We start from the raw sequence: 17,750 nt of genomic DNA, 5'->3' as shown, positions 1-17,750 counted from the left end.
ATTAATTTACCAGTATTCTTTTGAAAGTTTACTAACAAAGGAGAGTATACTATGCATTTATTAGATGTTCACAGACAGCTTAGAGTTTATTTCCACAAGACTAAAGATTGTAGGAATCCTGACCAAATGTTCATAGCTTTCTCAAGAGCAACATTAGTATAGAGTGTTTCTAAAGTCAAAGTGGCTTTCAGATTGTATAGCCTTTGTTTACAAAAAACTAGGTCTTTCTTTAACCAAGAAACCAAAAGCTCACGCAGCAAGGTCTGTTGCTGCCTCTACTGCCTTTATGTGTAGAGTTCCTAATGATGAAATCTATGCTGCAGCAACATGGTCCACGGTGCACACATTCATATCTCATTACAAGATAGTTGTACAGTGAAGATCCTGTACATCTTTTAGTGCCACCATTCTCAGGAATATCCTTTCTTGATACCTCCCAAGGATTTTTGGTAGCTAGTTAATCTGTCCCAAAGGTTGAATAAGATGAAAAAAGACAGCATTGAATATGAACACTATGTACTCACCATAACCATAGATCCATGTTGTCTTCTTTTCATCTTATTTGACATCACTCCCTCCTTCCCCTTTCCAAAATTCTCATCTTGTACCCCCTCTGTGATTGAAGGGACCTAACCAAGAACCTTGTAATTTTACAACCTCAGTTCATTGCAACTTTTCTGGGTCATATCCTGGTGCAGATTATCAGGTATTTGCTTTGCTGAGAAAATGAAAATTGTTTAGTAATAAGTAGGCAACCTCGATCAGAAATATTTCAGGGAAGTGAGGGGTTATGGGTAGAGGAAGATTCAAAACCATGGAGCCACAGCTTCAAAAGGTGCCAAGGTCAGATCCAGTCGGATATGATAACACAAAGATTGAATTGAATGAAAAGAAGGCAACACAAATCTATCATTATGTTGAGTATATAAATTTCATTTTCATGACTTTAAACATGATCTTTAAGGTAAGTCATAAATGGGATATTTTTGTTGAGTGTTACTAGCCTAAAAGGCAAACAAGCTAGTGAGATGACATACTGATGCTTAAAAGAAGGAATCTGTATCTCTTTTGGGATTTCTGCTGTACATTCAAGAACTTTAAGTGCAATTCCGGGGATAGGAAGAATTTAAGTATGACTGCAGGGGAAATTAATACTAATTCTGGAATTGCTGTATCTCAGAGTATTCCCTCTTCCCTAAGGTAAAGCAGTCTCAGAGTTAGTATATAAGAAACGTGGGATGTTGGGGACACAACCTTCCAAACTGGGAGGTGCACAAAGCATTTTACCATAATTTCATTGTTAGGTTCCATGGATCACACATTTCTTCAGAGTTGCGGGATTCACGGCGAAGAATTTCAAAGTTCTGATACGGTACAACCTTTTTATGCATACTAGTGTAACTGTATGGCTTATCATTGCTATGTTTATAGTTGTATAAATGCCTTATCTCTACTGTGTTATCTCACATCTTAGATAAGCTGCTGAGGAAAGTATAGTTTGTATGTACAAATAGAAGAGAGAGACGTATAAAGTACTTGAAACTATTGCCATTCCTGATCGGTATGGCCACTGTACCACTCAGCTAAGAAGATGTAATTACCTCCTTCATACTATGCTGAAAAATGTTTTATACAAAAAATATATATAACTAATCAATCATACTGAGATTGTGATGGAATCATGTGAGTAGCCTTGTTCATGGAAAGTATTGTTTCTGTTTTTCTAATGTGTGTACCTACTTACTTTGCCTTTTTGGACTTCACAGGAGATCCCTCCATACAATGGTTTTGGCATCCTTGAAGACTCTCTCCAAAACTGCCTAACTTTGATCCCAAAGCCTCCAAGGAAAGACGTCATCAAAATGCTAGAGAATGACCACAAAGTTTTACGTTATGAAGCCATTCTGGTGAGTTTTGCATGGGTTTTAATTAAAAAGGTAGTTAAAAAATAATATGAAACTATTTCTAGTGGGAATTCTTTATAATGTGAAAATAACAGTCCTTACCAGGATACGAGGTGTCACCATCATTCAAGACTTGAACCGGGACTGTGAGCATGTGCAATCTTTACTCTTGTATGTGTCTTTGATGCATTAAACCAACTTTTCTGTCCATTCCTCAAATAATGGGTTTCAGATCCAACCTCATATCTGACTTTTGCTATTTTTTTGATTTAGAATCCATACCTCAGGTTCCTCCCCTTACCCACAATCCCCTCTAAACTCTGTATTACCCCAGATCTTGTTTGCTGCTCTCAGCATTCAGATGTGGTTGCTGTAACTCAAGTTGCTCAAGATAAGTCAGCCTTTTTCTAGTCAAATTATTCTACATTTTTCTTTTCCTGTTATTTTTGGAGTCATTTCGACTCTTTCTTTAGTTTTTCCTCCTTAATGTATTGTTAAAAAAAGAAGGGAAAAAAAAGAAAGAACTTATTAGTTTTAGGTGGCTATGTATGTGTTTGGACCTCACTCCATCCTTCTCAAACTTCTCTCTCTTCTACTAAGGTTTCTAGTAATTTTTGTGTACCATCGTTGGTATCTTTTTTTTTTTTTTTTTTTGGTTTATCTTCTTTCATAACATAATTGTTATTACCATTGCTGGTTCATAGGTTCATAGGTTGGTACTAGGCTATCAGCCCTAGGGTCTATACAAGCCTAGCCATAACAATTCCCTGGCTATTTCTTTCCACACTATTTACTTCCCTAGACCCCTGTCTAGCAGGGCGACTGACACGATCCCCGGGGTGAATTTCCATTCTCCCATCCAATCATCAAGGTTCCTTTTAAAGAGGGCCAAAGAGGCACTCTGCTTGACATGTATGGACAATCTATTCCAGAGTCTGGGGAGTCTCTGGGTCAGGAACCTATCCCTCTAGCATGTTTTGTTTATTGTGATGACAAGGTTTAGATCCCTGGAGCATGTGGCTCTGAGGGATTGGCATTTCTTTAAGTGTAGCATGTACAACAGCTCTGGGTTTTACATGGCCTTGTATGTTAAGCAGAGATCACCTCTGAGTAGACGATATGCGACAGAGTATAGCTGGAGTTTTTTAAGGCGGTCAGCATAGGGCATCTGTTTTAGGCCTGTGATTCTTTTAGTGAGGTATTTCTGCAGCCTTTCCAGTTGTTGCAGATGTCTTGAGAGGTACATACCAAATGGAGCATTGTATTCGATAATGGGTCTAATGAGGGATGAGTGCAGTGGGATAATGGTATTCTGCCTTTCTCTGCCTTATTTGATTATTGCCTGATATTGTTATAATTGTGGTCTTGTTACCTATGGCTGATAAGCTAAAAAGTTTTAAGAAATGTGTCACTTGTGAGCATAAAATGCCTTGCTCTGAAGCCCATTCAGAGTGTGTTTATTGTTTAGGGGCTGATCACCCAGATACTGAGTGTGACATCTGTTCGGTATTCAACCACTGAGCTTTGGTAGAACAGAGGAACAAGCTTGTGCAGAAAGGTCGTCTTCTTTACTCTTCAACTTCTGGTTCTGGAGTGTTCCCATCTGCTAAGAATCCTGCAGACAAATTGAAAGAGGGCAAAAGGGAAAAGATAAAAAGAGAAAACTAAGGAGTCAAGGAAGCGATCCCCTGGCTGCTCTTTTTTGTCAGCTCCAGCTTCAGCTCTGTCCCCTAAAATTCCAAGGGCCTCAGATCCAGCTACCTCCTTGGATCCATCACAGTGCTCCTCCTCCTCTAGAACTCTTTCTCAACGGGAACCTAGGTTTTCACTGGAGCCAATTCCTTCCAGGTTACATTTGCCTTTTCTGCAAGAGACACCCTGTAAGGCTTCCAGACCTCCTTTATCTTCATCTTCCTTCAAATCTGCCAGAAGTCTGTCTGAAACAGAAGAAACAGAATGATGAAGAAATTCCTCAAGACCCATATTTAGTTGGGGGTTCTTCCGGGTCCATCTCCCATCGGACCAGTGAGCTTTGGACCCTCCCAGATTCTCATTGCTGCTCCTACTTCAATCCATCCCCCAGTTTTGGAGGTGATAGATCTGAGACTTCTGGGATTATCCATGTTGGATCTGAAGTTGTGGTCTTCATTGATCCCAACATCTTCACTGTTCTGACCAACACCAATGCTGTCAGAGCTAGAGGGATCTTGGAGGCATAACTTCGACACCGGATCTGGGGTAGGGGTTCAACTCTGAGACTTTTGGAGCCATCTCTTTCCCCAAAAAGCCTTGGCATTAGACAGCTCAGCCCCAACTTCTACTGCAGGACAGAGTCAGGAGGATTCCCTTATCCATCCTAATCACTTGGCTTTGGTTCCTGCTGGGGCAGTTTTGTGATTGCCTTTGGCCTCTGCCCTTGAGGCAGTAGAGAGACCCCTCTCAATGTCAGGAGATCAAACATTCTTGCCCCACTCGGTTACCCCTTCACAACTGTCTGTCCTGAGTCCTAAGGCTGTTCATTCTGCTCCATCAAGGCAGCCATTCCATACTAACCTTGAGTCAGTCTTCATCCAGGACTCCCCACAGACTTCCAACTCTACCCTGGATCAAACCTCCCTTGAAATTCCTCAGCAGGACAAGTGCAAGAGTAGGCACATTAACTTCCTTACAGGAGTCACTAACATAAAGTATGAAGTTCGATGAAGTGGTAGTCCACCAGGTCATCCTTTGGGGAAGTTTTATTTGGAGAGATTCTCAAGCTACTGAGACAGAAAGGTGATTCGTTTTCTGAAAGCCCTTCCCATGAGGGCTGTGTGTTCCTTGAGGCTTTTGGCACCAGTTCAGCTACTTCCTGGGTGGTTCCTCCCTAGTGGATGAAGTGCTGGACCTGATCTCTTGCTGGGCTTAGAAAGATCTGGATCTGGCAGAACCCATCCACAAGAAACCAGACAGATATCTAGTAGGACCAAAGGACCATGACCACTGGAGCAGGAGCCCCCCTGTTGATGTGGTAGTGGCAGAAGCCACTAAAAAGGAACTTGCTGAAGAGAGTCTGATAGTTCATTTCCTAACAGAGAGTCAAGGGCCTTGGACAGATACGGGGGCAATGCTGTGCTTCAGCAACTTTTGCCTTATGATCACTGAATTATTTGGCACACATTACAAGGTTTCAAAGGTACTTAGCTAAGGAACTTTCCAAGTCCCTCTCTGAGTCCATGTCTGTGGATAACAAGAAAACAATGAGTTCACAGCTGGCCACCCTTCAGTCCTTTCTCATCACCTCCATGCATCTGATCTCCAACATTACAGACAGTATTTCTAGAACAGCTAGATCAGGCATTACAGTTCGGAGGCATGCCTGGATGCACTTATATGATTTTGTGGAGCCCTTTAAGACATCTTTCATCAATGCTGCCTTTGATGGATTGACCCTTTTTGGACCCAAGATTAAAGAGACACTCTCCAAGAATGAAAAGGATGGGAAAACTCTTTCATAGGAATACATTTCTTCTCCAGGAACCAGAAAAGGGATAGGAAGATGTGGTTCTGAAAATCCCACGGATTTTCCTAGGACTCCTTTGGAGATAGATTCCCCTGAGGCAGAGGAGGGAGGGTCTATATTATTTCTTTGACAGCTTAGGTTGTCAAATACTTAATGATCGACACCTAAGCGTCGAAGTTTCAAAATCACAAATGGCCATATAAGCGAATTCTTTCCTCGAGAAAGAATTTACTAGGCCATCTGGAAATAAAATTAACTTTTCAACCTAAATATAGTGGGGGGGGCTTGACCCCCCACACCCCCTGATGTGGGGGGCTGTGCCCCCACACATGCCCCTAACCTAATATATCAACTCTGAGATTGCTCTACATTGGGCAAAGGGAAAATCCCCAATAACGGCCAAGCGAATTCTTTCCCGAGGAAAGAATTCGCTTATATGGCCGTTCACGATTTTGAAACTTCGACGCTTAGGTGTCAGTCATTGAGCATTCGACAACCTAAGCTGTTGAAGAAATAATATAAACCCGAGGGGGGAACTCTAATGGTAGACATCACTCAAATGGCAGAGGAGGCTCGCAAACCTAAGGCTTATGGGGTCCCTGGAGAATTGCCCAACTGCTGCACATTGGAGAAATTTGCGGGGGGGGGGCACTTATCTATATACCTGGACGTCCATCACCAAAAACGTCTGGGTGCAAACAGTCATCACCAAAGACTACTACATTCCATTTTCCCATCCACCACTGAAAGTATCAAATAAATTACCCAATGTACCCCCCCATCAGAGAAAAGAGGCTGACTTAGAAATCAAAAATCTGCTAACAAAAAGAGTCATTCAAAAGGTCCCACCTGACTAGCAAGAGTTCAGAACTTATTCGAGATTCCTTTTGGTACCGAAGAAAAACAGGGACCTCAGGCTAATATTGGACCTAAGCCTTCTGAATCTGTTTGTCAAACACTCAGAATTCCAGATGGTCACAGTTCAATACATACTTCCGCTTTTATGGAAGGACAATTGGATATGCTCGATAGACCTCCAGTATGGATGCTATCACACCAAAATAGACAGATAGTACAGGGTGTTTCTTCACTTCTGGCTGATAGCCAGACATTTCCAATTCAGAGCCCTGACCTATGGTCTCACCACAGACCCCCAGGTGTCCACCAAATGCATGGCAGCAATTGAAGCTCACATGAGATTGCTAGGATTCCCTACCTCAACAACTGGTTCCTCAACACTTCCACCATACATCGTTTGATTCATGCCAAGGACTGCCTTATTCACCTTTGCTTCAAATTAGGCATCACAGTCAATTAGAACAAGTCACATCTTGCTCCCACACAAGTCCTGGAGTTCATAGGTACTCATTTAGATACTGTTTTCCAGATAGTAATGCTACCACAGTCCAGATTGTCCACATTACAAAATCAGTCCCTACAACTACTGTTTCTTCAAACACCTCCAGCCAAGTTGGATTTTTCAGCTTGGAGGTTCCATGACTGCCATAATTACACTTGTTCCACTGGCAAGATTTTATATGAGAGTACTACAATGGACTTTAGCAGTCCAATGGTCAGTAAGATGACAACAGATGAATTTTCTTATAAGAATCATTAACATTTGTAGGGAACATGTAAACTGGTGAAGTCAAATATAGGAGGTTCCTCTGGGCCATCATTTTTCCCATCCTTACCCAAAGCCATGATGACCACAGACACTACTTGGGGAAAATGGTTCAGGGCACATGGTCTCTATCAGAGGCCAATCTGCACATCAGTGTTCTAGAAATTAGAGCAGTCCTCCTAATGTTGCAGGCATTCCAGGATGTTCTCCCTCTGTAGATGATTGGTATACAGATAGACAACCTGTTAATGGTTTGTTACATCAACAAACAAGGAGGAACGCGCTCTTACCCTTTATGTTGAGAAGTGATGAGAGTATGGCAGTAGGCAATCTCTTCCTACTGCTTTGTAATAGCAATGCACATTCTGGGGACATCCAGTGTGTTAGTGAACAAATTGAGCAGGTTTATTCCATTGCCTCACAAATGGTCTCCCAATTTGTCAGTGGCAAAATGGATATTTTGTCAATTGACCCAACCATGTGCCGATCTCTTCGCTTCTCCCCACAACTTCAAATGCAGGAGGTACTTTGCTCTGATCCTTCCAGAGAGGGAGTCACACTGAGACTCTCTGATTCATGACTGGCCCTCCCAGTCTCCTTTATGCCTCCGCATTTCAAAGTTTCTACAGAAGGCATCCCAGTGGAAGAGCAAGGCCATCTTCATTGCCCTTTTCTGGCCTCAACAGGTATGGATCCCCTTTCTTTGGCCTCACTTAGTACACACTCCATGGGTTCTGGATCAGTTCCCAAATCTACTATCCCATCCTTCTGGTTTGCCTCACTCAGACATTCAAGCCCTTAAGTTCACTGCATGGTTTCTCTATTTCCAAGGATGGCTAGATAATCTAGGAACTCTTCTCAGGTTCCACACATTCTTACATCTTCCCAAAAAGTTTCAACTCAGAAGATATAAAAGAGCAAATGGAAGAGTTCTCTATTTGGGCCCATGAGAGAAATCTGGATCCTTTCTCAGTTCCCATTCTGGTGGTCCTAGACTTTCTTGCCTCACTTTTCCACACTGGAGCTAGTTATTCTACAATCATGGTACAGCTGGCTGCTATTTCCAACTTTCATATTGACAAAAATCATTCCTCCTTGACCTGTCTCAAATTATGTAAATCATTCCTTAAGAGTATTCTACACCAGGCACTGCAGAGGTAATCACCAAGTCCGTAAAATCAATCACCGAGTCAGTATAAAAAGATTTTAATAATATAAAATATTAACAAAATGTCCACCAACACACAGCATTAAAAGATTAACAGAATATCTGAAGTCCTAAAGCAGGGATGAAAAACATGGTGACTCTGTTAAGCATTTAATGTTGTATGTTGGTGGACATTTTGTTAATATTTTATATTATTACCGACTTTTTTTTCTGACTCCTGGACTTGATGATTACCTCTGCAGTGCCTGGTGTGGAATTTGTTTAGTTGGCGACGAGCTGCGGCTGGAAGATTTTGGCACTGCTTCCCTGTATTTGGTTTATTCCTCAAGGGTAACTTTCTTTTCAGACCCCCTAGTAAGGATGCCACTCCTCCTTGGGATCTTATGGTCCTTTCACAGTCCCCCTTTGAACCAGAAGCCAAAGTGGACCTGAAATTGTTATCTTAGAAAACCATTTTACTAGTTGCCATTACTTAGTTAGATGGTTATCTGAACTCCAGGCACTATCTTGTTGGACACCATACCTGATTGTTTATCAAGACATAGTCTCTCTACACACCAGCCCCTCCTTTTTACCAAAGGCAGCAACAGAAACAGCACTCAGTCAATCTATTAACTTGTTAATTTGCTTTCCTAAAGTCACCAATAAGGGGGAAATATATGTTTTTGTTGACTAACTGCGGTGGTGGTGCTGCAGTAGCATTGTCGCCTCACAGTTAGACGTTGCACGTTCGATTCTCAGTTAGAGCGTCTTCTGTGTGTCGACATGCATGAATGGGCGTTCCTTCGTTGAAGGTTGTGCGTTAGGCCCGGCAAGCCAGCATGTAAAAATCTACTGCCAATCATTAGCGGACCGGAGTTCCGCTGTGGCGGCCCCTAACTGGGAAAAGCCGAAAGACAGAAGATATGTTTTTGTTGACTACACATCGATAATTCAGAGTCTATCTTCACAAAATGAAATCCGTCAGAAACTCTGACCAATTGTTCATCTCCTTCTCAGAGGCAGAATTGTAAATCTTTACCGAGGCATCTAAGGGCACATTCAACAAGGTCTATCTCCACCTCTTCTGCATTCTTATCTAGAACTTCAATAGATAATTGTGCTGGTGGCACTTGATCTAATGCCCATACATTTATTGCCCATTACAAGTTGGATATTTTTTCCAGAAACAGGGTGGCATTTGGTTCTGCCGTCCTCTGAAATATCCTTCCGTGAAGACCATCCTGGGTTTCAAGCAGCTGGGGACTTTGTCCCATTATTTGAGGAATAGATGGAAAAGACAACATCAGATGCAATACTTATGTACTCACCATAAGGATGCATCTGTGTTGTCTGTTTCCATCCTTCCTCAGCTTCCCTCCCTCCATTCCCCCTTCCATATCATGGAAGAATTCTATATAGTCTTCTGGTATGACTTGTGGGATGTACCCTAAAATATCTTTTCCCTACCTCAGCTCCAGATCTGTCTACCGATTTACCTTTTCCTCTCTCATCTACCTTAACATTTATACTTTTCTGTTATATGGGATCCTTTGTTATTAGTGCTTTGAATCATTGACTGGAACAAATTCAGTCTGAGTTAATGTTGGGTTTGGAGGTGATTGTGGGTAAGGGGAGGAGCTTGAGCTACAGATCCTAAGTCTGAAAAGCAGCTGAAGTCAGATCCAAGGTCTGATTCAAAAAACCATTAGTTAAGGAAGGAGAGAAACAAACAACATAGATGTATAATTATGGTGAGTACTTAATTTTTGTATTCTTCCTGTTCAAGTCAGAAGCCTTCCATTTATAGAACAGATTCATGTAACAAACCAGTGTAACTGCAAATCGTTATGAAAGGATTTGCTAAATAATATGACTATGTCTTAGTTCATGCCGGTGTCAGTAGTCGGTGTCAGTGACTTGAGGTGTACTTCCCTGGATTATATGAGGAGAGACATGATGAAGCTCTCAGACTATGTGTCTAAGGCAAGAATGAACCTAGCATTGAGCAGCACTCTACCTTCTTCAAGGATGGTGTTACGATATGAGCAAAACAATACTTGACTTCAATAATTAGCTTATTTTTTTGGTGTCATTCAAAAGGAGTCCAATATTTGTCGGCCTGGGAGGATATGATCAACAGACCATGTTGCTTCACCAGGGATGTCCTGCATCTGTCCCCTCTAGGGTTTAATTCAGTGTCAAAGGCATTGTCTACCCACATAGTGCCTTTTTAGGAAATACCAACCTGATAAACCTACCAACATAATGAAACAAGCAAAGAAAAATATGAAGATATTACTGATCAATGCCAAGAGCCTGAACAAGAAACTCCACTCCCTTTAAACCCTTCTCACCATGGAAGACATTGATGTCTGTGCAGTGACTGAGACATGGTTTAAAATAGTGAAGAGCACTCTGGTTGGGCAGGGCTATAATACTTTCCACATCTTTAGACCAGATACTATGCAGGATGAAAAAAAACATGGCGGTATATCAGTCTACATATAGAAGAGATTTACATTAAGGCTTTTAAAACAGCATGATGCACTAGAGATTCTTCATGTCCAAATAACCACCAGAAAGGTCCCATACCATATATTAGCTAGCTATGGAACTCCTTTTTATGACAAAAGAAAGCCACAATGCCTATCTACAGGAACTAGAATCACTCAGTATTAAACCGAACACCATTTTTCCCAGCTGATCTAAACTATCCCAACTATAGTCTGGGAAACCTACACCAGCACTACTGAACAAGCACAGAGGATCCTGGACTTTGTAAATACAGATATCCTGGAACAATTAGTCAGAGTACCTATTAGGGAAATAACAGTATGGATCTTGCTCTTACTAATTTAGGAGCATCTTGTACCCTGAGTATCTTCATCACTTGTTAGGTCTGTCCAAAAAGCAGTCTCCTTCGAAATAAAACTGAAAACAGAGATCCCTTACACCCAAGGTACTTTTAGAAAAAAAGGCAAACTACCTACTCCTAAGTGATACATTGGCAATTTTCATATCCCCACCAACCCCACTTAATTCCGCTGAATAAATAAATATGTACAGCACCACCCTGTGCCAGCATGTAAACAGCTGCATAGATATAGCTGTACCCCATGGGAACAAGTGCAGGGCCTACCCCAGAAACAAACCCATATGGTGGAACCATAATGTTAACAAGCTTTATAATAAAAGGGAAATAATTTTTAGCAGAAATTAGAGGAATAATTCCTAAAATGTTAGATCCCTTGTCACTGAAATAAACAAAGTACTCAGGAAGTTAATAAAATCCACCAAAGCAAAGTTTGAGACTAAAATAGCTACCCAAGGCACAGAGAATTACAAGACATTTTTTAAGTTTGTTCATAATCTTAGAAGCACAATGCAGCAATGCGCTGAGCTGATTGTGAACAATGTTATGTATACTAAGACAGAAGATATACATTAACTACTGGTTGATAAATTTAGTTCTAACTATACCACCCTTTCCCCTCCATCTGTCCTTCAAGATATACCTGAAACTGGCTCACCTCCATCTTTCATACCTGAAACTGGCTCACCTCCATCTTTCACACAAGACAAAGTCTTAAAAGTGTTATCAAAAGCTAAAAATACTGCATCAGTGGGTCCTGACAATATCCCTGGATACATCTTAATAGCATGAAGCATGATTTAGCCACACTCCTAAGAACAATGTTCAATCACAGACATCATACAGGTTTTGTACCAAGCAAATGGAGAACAGTTACAGTCATTCCCTTTTATAAGGGAGGACCTTCTACAGATCCAGGCAATTACAGACCCATATGTCTGGCTAAAGTCATATGCAAAGCCATGAAAAAATGTATCATGGAATTAATCAATCAGGCATAGGGAACCTTCAAACACAGGACCCATCTCAATTTTGGTTTGTCAAGGACAGTTTGGATTCTTCAAGGAGAGGTCATGCTTACTCAACCTGGTGTTTTTTTAAAAGACCACCAAAGCAATGGATGAAAGCAAAATGTTACACACCACATGCCTCAACCTGGCCAAAGCTTTTGGTACAATTCCCCAATCAGGTATGGTAGAAAAGCTAATTAAACTGGGAATAAACTTCTATGTCACCTGATGAATTGTCAACTGTCTCACAGACTGAATGCAGATAATCAAAATAGGGGAAGTTGCCACCACAATGAAACCAGTCACCAGTGGTGTACCCCAGGGTTCTGTGCTGGGACCTGTCCTCTTTGGCATCTACTTTTCTGAAGTAAAATCCAACACCAAAGGGCTATGGCTGACTAAGCTTGCAGATGACTGCAAGCTAGGAGCAGTCAATGAATACCCAAATTACTCACTGTGCTGCAGGAAGATTTCTGTCAAATAAATAACTGGTGTCAAAATTATGTTCTGAAACAAAATGCCAAAAAATGCAATGTTAAGTTGTCAATCTTGCCTTCATTCTTGCTGAATGGGTTCGGAGCCGATCCTTGGCTCCGACTCGACTTATACCAAAGCTCGAGAGCTATTTTTACCGGCTCGAGGCTACCCTGTATCCCACAATGCTAGGCGCTAACTACTCAGATCTCATTTGCCTCTTTAGCTGCGAGGTTGCGTTTTTGCCGGCTCTCAGGTTAGATTTGAAAAATAATTTTTCTGGTAAGGGTTTCCTTTTTTAATTTCAGTGTTAGTGTACCGTTGTATCCTGTTTTACCCCTCTAGTGTATCCCGCCTTATATAGTTCCCCTTTTGGGTTTATTTTCTATCTCCCTCGGCCCTACCGCCACTCCTTATATTATTAGGCCTTCGAGCTAAGTTTTACTTTAGTTTTTAAGTTAAAATTATTAGTTAATTTTCAGTTTAATTTACATAGTATCTATAGTTATTTTAATCTTAGTCTCTTCGGTGTGTGGTGTGACTGGAGTAAGATACTTTAGTGTGGGTGTGTGGTTGTGTGTGCTTTACTTGTCATCCCTTCAGGATGTCTAAAGAGTCCAAGATCTCAGGCTTCAAGAAGTGTGACTCGTGCTGTCAGAAGATGTCTCTGACAGACGGTCACACTTCTTATGTTTATTGCCTGGGCCCTCTGCACCTGCAGGACTCTTGTTCTGTCTGCCATGCTTTCAGTCCAAGAGTCCTGCAGGAATGCAGAAACAAGTTGATTTTGAGAGGCTTGTTGAAGCCCGAAGGTTCCCCGGCCAAGTCTTCGTCAGGCAAATCTTCGAAGCCCACTAAGTCGTCGGCTCCGTGTACAGAGCCTCCGACCAGTGGTGCTATTTCTGCTTCTACATCGGCTCCGACTGGAGCCGATGCTACAAAAACTCAGTCGGCTCCGATAGTTACGTCGGAACCATCCTCGAGTTGTAAGTGCTCCAGGTCCCCTTCTTTGGAGTCAGTCCATTCGGCTCCGAGATCTCCTTTGCTTTCGGAGCGCAGCCATCGGTCCCATTCCTCTCGGTCTTTCAGGCTTTCGGATCATGACCTCGAGAGGATGGTTAGCAGACTCCTTAAGTCGCAGGCACTGGCCCAGATGCTTCACAGCCCTTCTCATCAGACAGCGGCTATCCCCATTCCATCATCGATTCCTCCTCCGACCCTTCTTCTGAGTTCGGAGCCGGAGTTTGTGGGAGCCGGGACCGTCGACACGTCTGAGCCGATACCACACCTTTCAGCTCCGTCTTCGGCTCCGATTTCTTCCGTGGTGCCGTCCTTGGAGGGATCCGGGTGCCGTGACTCCCTCGTCGGCTCCGAGGGGGCGAGTGGCATCGGACCCTTGTCCGACCCCGTTCTCCCTCTCAAGAGCCTCGGCGCGGGTGAGTTCGGCCCCAACATCGGCCTGGGAGCCATCCCTCTCGGTGCCGGGAGGGGTCCTTATCTCTTCGGAGTGGGGACCTTCTTCCCTGCCTGATAGGGGTGCTTTCGAGGTCATGAGGAGTGTGCTGGCCCCTGTGCCTGCTCCTCGGTCAGCTCCCTCAGCTCCTCCCACTGTAGTGCCTGCTACGGTCTCTACCCTTCCTCTCGACCCTGACCGCAGAGCTCCTACGCCTCAGGTGCCCCCATTGGGAGCATCCTCCTGATCCGTCAGGGGAGCCTCCTCGGAAGAGGAAATGTAAGAGGAAGCATGTTGACTCCCCTGAGTCCGTCACATCTGATCCCCCTCTGAGGATGTCTCCTTTTCTGACATCCTTGAGATCCTCAAGCAGAGGGGGAACTGGTCTACCCTCAATCCTTCCGAGGACGAGTCGGTTTACCTAGAGGCATTTGGTTCTCGCCCTTCCACCTCCTGGGTGTCTCCGCCCTTTGACCCCCTTATGGAAGTGGTGGCGAGGAAGGCATGGACGGCCCCTGACTCGATGGAACCTACCCTGTGGAGGCCTTCAAAATTTATCACAGCCCCTTCTGATAAGCAGTTTTTAACTAAGGGTGTCCCTGTTGATGCCATGGTGGTGGCAGCAGCCACTAAGAAGGAACTGGCTGATCCTTCAGTACCGATCCATCCTCCTAATAAGGAATCTAGGACTATGGATAGGTACGGCAAGCAGATGTTTTCTTCAGCGACCTTTGCCATGCGGTCGCTGAATTACTTGTGTCATTTCAACCGCCTTCAAAGAGACATGCTCAAGGAAATGGGTGATACTCTATAGGATCCAACAGCTGCGGGGTCTCAAGACAAAATCAACTCCCAGCTGGCAACCCTGAACTCGATTGTTAACTCCTCCATGCGGCTTATTTCCTATGTGGCCAATGGGGCGAGTAGGGCTGCAGGTACAGGCGTGGCCTTAAGACGTCATGCCTGGATGCGGCTTTGTAACTTTGCTGATCCCTTCAAGGCGTCCTTCACTAACTCTCCCTTTGATGGTTCGGCGTTGTTTGGACCTCAGGTGAAGGATACTTTGACCAGATGCGAACAGGAAGGCAAGACTCTCTCTGCCGTGGGAGTCCATTTTTCCACCCCATCTAGACCATACCTCAAAGGTCAGAAGGGTGGAAAAATGTGGCTCCACAAACCACAGGGAGTTGCGCCTGACGCACGAGGTGAGTTCCCCTCTAGAGGCAGGGGGGGGGGACAATAACAGACGGCGCCCAGGGGCAGAGGGGGTCCGCAGAACCAGGGTAGCAGAGAAGCTGTCTCTGGCCAACCCTTCCAGCATCCCTGAGAAGCTGCCCGACTGTCCACCTTCGGAGGCAGTCGGGGGAAGATTATCACTGTACCCAGAAGCCTGGCTTTCCCTCACCCAAGACAGATGGGTACGGTCGATCATATCCGAGGGTTACGAAATTCCCTTTGTCCACACCCCAACACAGCCAAAAAGGCCCCTTCCAGATGTTCCACCCAGACTAAGGGAACAAGCAGTGTTAGAAATCTCAAAACTGCTAAGAAAAAGGGCCATCCAACCAGTCCCAGCAGACCAGCAAGGATCCGGAATCTACTCCAAGTTCTTTTTGGTACCAAAAAAGACAGGGGACTGGAGACCAATTCTGGATCTCAGCAGACTGAACAAGTCTGTCCAAAAAACAAAGTTCCAGATGGTCACGCTACAGCCCATTCTACCCTTTTTGGGCCAGGGCAATTGGATGTGGTCTATAGACCTTCAGGATGCGTACTACCACATCAAGATGCACAGGCGCTCCAGGAGGTTTCTCCACTTCCGGCCAGGGGCCAGTCACTACCAGTTCAGGGCCCTGCCCTTTGGTCTCACTACAGCCCCCCGAGTGTTCACCAAATGCATGGCAGTGGTTACGGCTCATCTGAGGCATCAAGGATTCCAGGTGTTTCCATATCTGGATGACTGGCTCCTTACCGCCACCACCAGGCGTCAACTTATTCAGTCCAGAGATTACACCATTCAAATTTGCAAAGAGCTAGTATTCTCCATAAATTTTGAAAAGTCTGCTTTGTCGCCTTGTCAGTCTATTACTTTCATAGGCGTCATATTAGACTCGGTCGAACTGTCCGCAAAACTAACGGCACAAAGAGTCTCAGATATTCGCGAACATGTTCATATCCTTCTTCAGAACAACAGAATCCAGGCCAGGTTTGTACTGAAGACTTTAGGTCTCATGGCTGCAGCCATTACGTTACTTCCCCTAGCTCGCTTTCACATGCGAATCCTTCAGTGGATGTTCTTCTCCCAGTGGTCCTTTCAGCAGCTCCCATTGTCACACAACATTTTAATAACCCAGTCATGCAAGAAATACCTGTCTTGGTGGGTGGTCTCCCGTCAAGGGATTCAGGGCAGACCCTTTGTTCTTCCCTCCCTGGTTGCTACGGTGACAACGGACGCCTCCCTGATCGGGTGGGGGGGCATTTTCAGGGCAGGACAGTTCAGGGCACATGGCAACCTTTCGAGTGCCACCTGCACATAAATGTCCTGGAGATGAGAGCAGTACTTTTAGCGTTGCAAGCCCTTCAGAACTCTCTTCCCATCGGGACTATTGCAGTTCAGACGGACAATATGTCCGTAGTGTGGTACATCAACAAGCAGGGCGGAACCAAGTCCTATCCCTTATGTCGAGAAGCACTCAGACTTTGGCAGTGGGCGATCTCCCCTCAATGGTTTCTGATAGCAGCGCATATCCCCGGGAAGTCCAACGTCATAGCAGACCGGCTGAGCAGAGCCATTCTCATGCCGCATGAGTGGTCTCTCAAGCAGTCAGTAGTGGAAAAAATTTTCCGAAGATGGGGTCAGCCTTGCTGCGATCTTTTCACAACACCTCAAAACAGCAAGTGCCACGACTTCTTCACTCTCTTCCCGGCCACCCCCCCCAGAGATGGTCTAGTCCACGATTGGCCCCAGGGTCTTCTGTACGCTTTTCCCCCCTTTCCATTAATCACACAGTTGATTCAGAAAGCGACCGCATTGAGATCCACAATGATCCTCATTGCCCCTTACTGGCCTCGACAAATCTGGTTTCCGTTTCTGCATCGTTACCTCTTGGAGCAGCCCTGGCATCTGGACTCAGTGCCAGATCTCTTGACCCATCAGTCGGGCAAGCTGCCCCAATCCCTCCCCTCTCTCAACCTCACAACTTGGTTGCTCCACTTCCAACCTTAGCCAGGTTTCCCTTTATTTCCCATTCGGTGCGTGACATCATTTTAGCTTCTCACAAATCTTCTACCAGGAAATGGAAACGTTTTTCCTTCTGGGCAGAATCTAGGAACATGGACCCTTTCACTGCACCTATCCAATCAGTCCTGGATTTTTTGGCCAAACTTTTTCAATCAGGATCTTCTTCGTCCATTATCAGAGTCCAGTTAGCGGCCATTTCAAATTTTCATGTTGGCCTGTCAGACTCCTCTGTTATGTCCCATAAACTTTGCAAAGCCTTCCTTAAAGGTATCTTTTTACTTAAGCCCCCGGTCAGAGATCCCCCACCGTAGTGGGATTTGAATCTAGTTTTAACCTCCTTGATTCTCCCTCCCTGTGAACCTGCGGCTTCCTGTTCCTTGAAGTTACTTTCATGGAAAACTTTATTTCTAGTGGCCATAACCTCTACGAGGAGAGTCTCAGAACTTCACGCCCTTTGCGTTCGTCCTCCTTATCTGGTTTTCCATAAAGATAGAGTGTCCCTCAGAACTAACCCCTCTTT

The 17,750-nt window shown here is 44.2% G+C and overlaps 1 protein-coding gene across 1 annotated transcript in view; it reads left to right on the top strand.

Annotated features, from left to right (window-relative positions):
* Positions 1-17,750, top strand: part of EFHC1 (EF-hand domain containing 1) — an 856,688-nt gene that overhangs the window by 492,574 nt on the left and 346,364 nt on the right. The window contains exon 7 of the mRNA XM_044062385.1: positions 1,767-1,907. Coding sequence (XP_043918320.1) covers positions 1,767-1,907 — 141 coding nt within the window. The remainder of the gene's footprint in view (positions 1-1,766; positions 1,908-17,750) is intronic.

This window comes from Protopterus annectens, chromosome 2.part1 (assembly GCF_019279795.1).
Source record: "Protopterus annectens isolate FY-2018-M chromosome 2.part1, PAN1.0, whole genome shotgun sequence".
In the NCBI taxonomy this organism is placed as follows: Eukaryota; Metazoa; Chordata; order Ceratodontiformes; family Protopteridae; genus Protopterus; species Protopterus annectens.
The sequence above is the reverse complement of the archived record's forward strand: the minus strand, read 5'-3'. Positions and strand labels throughout refer to the sequence as shown.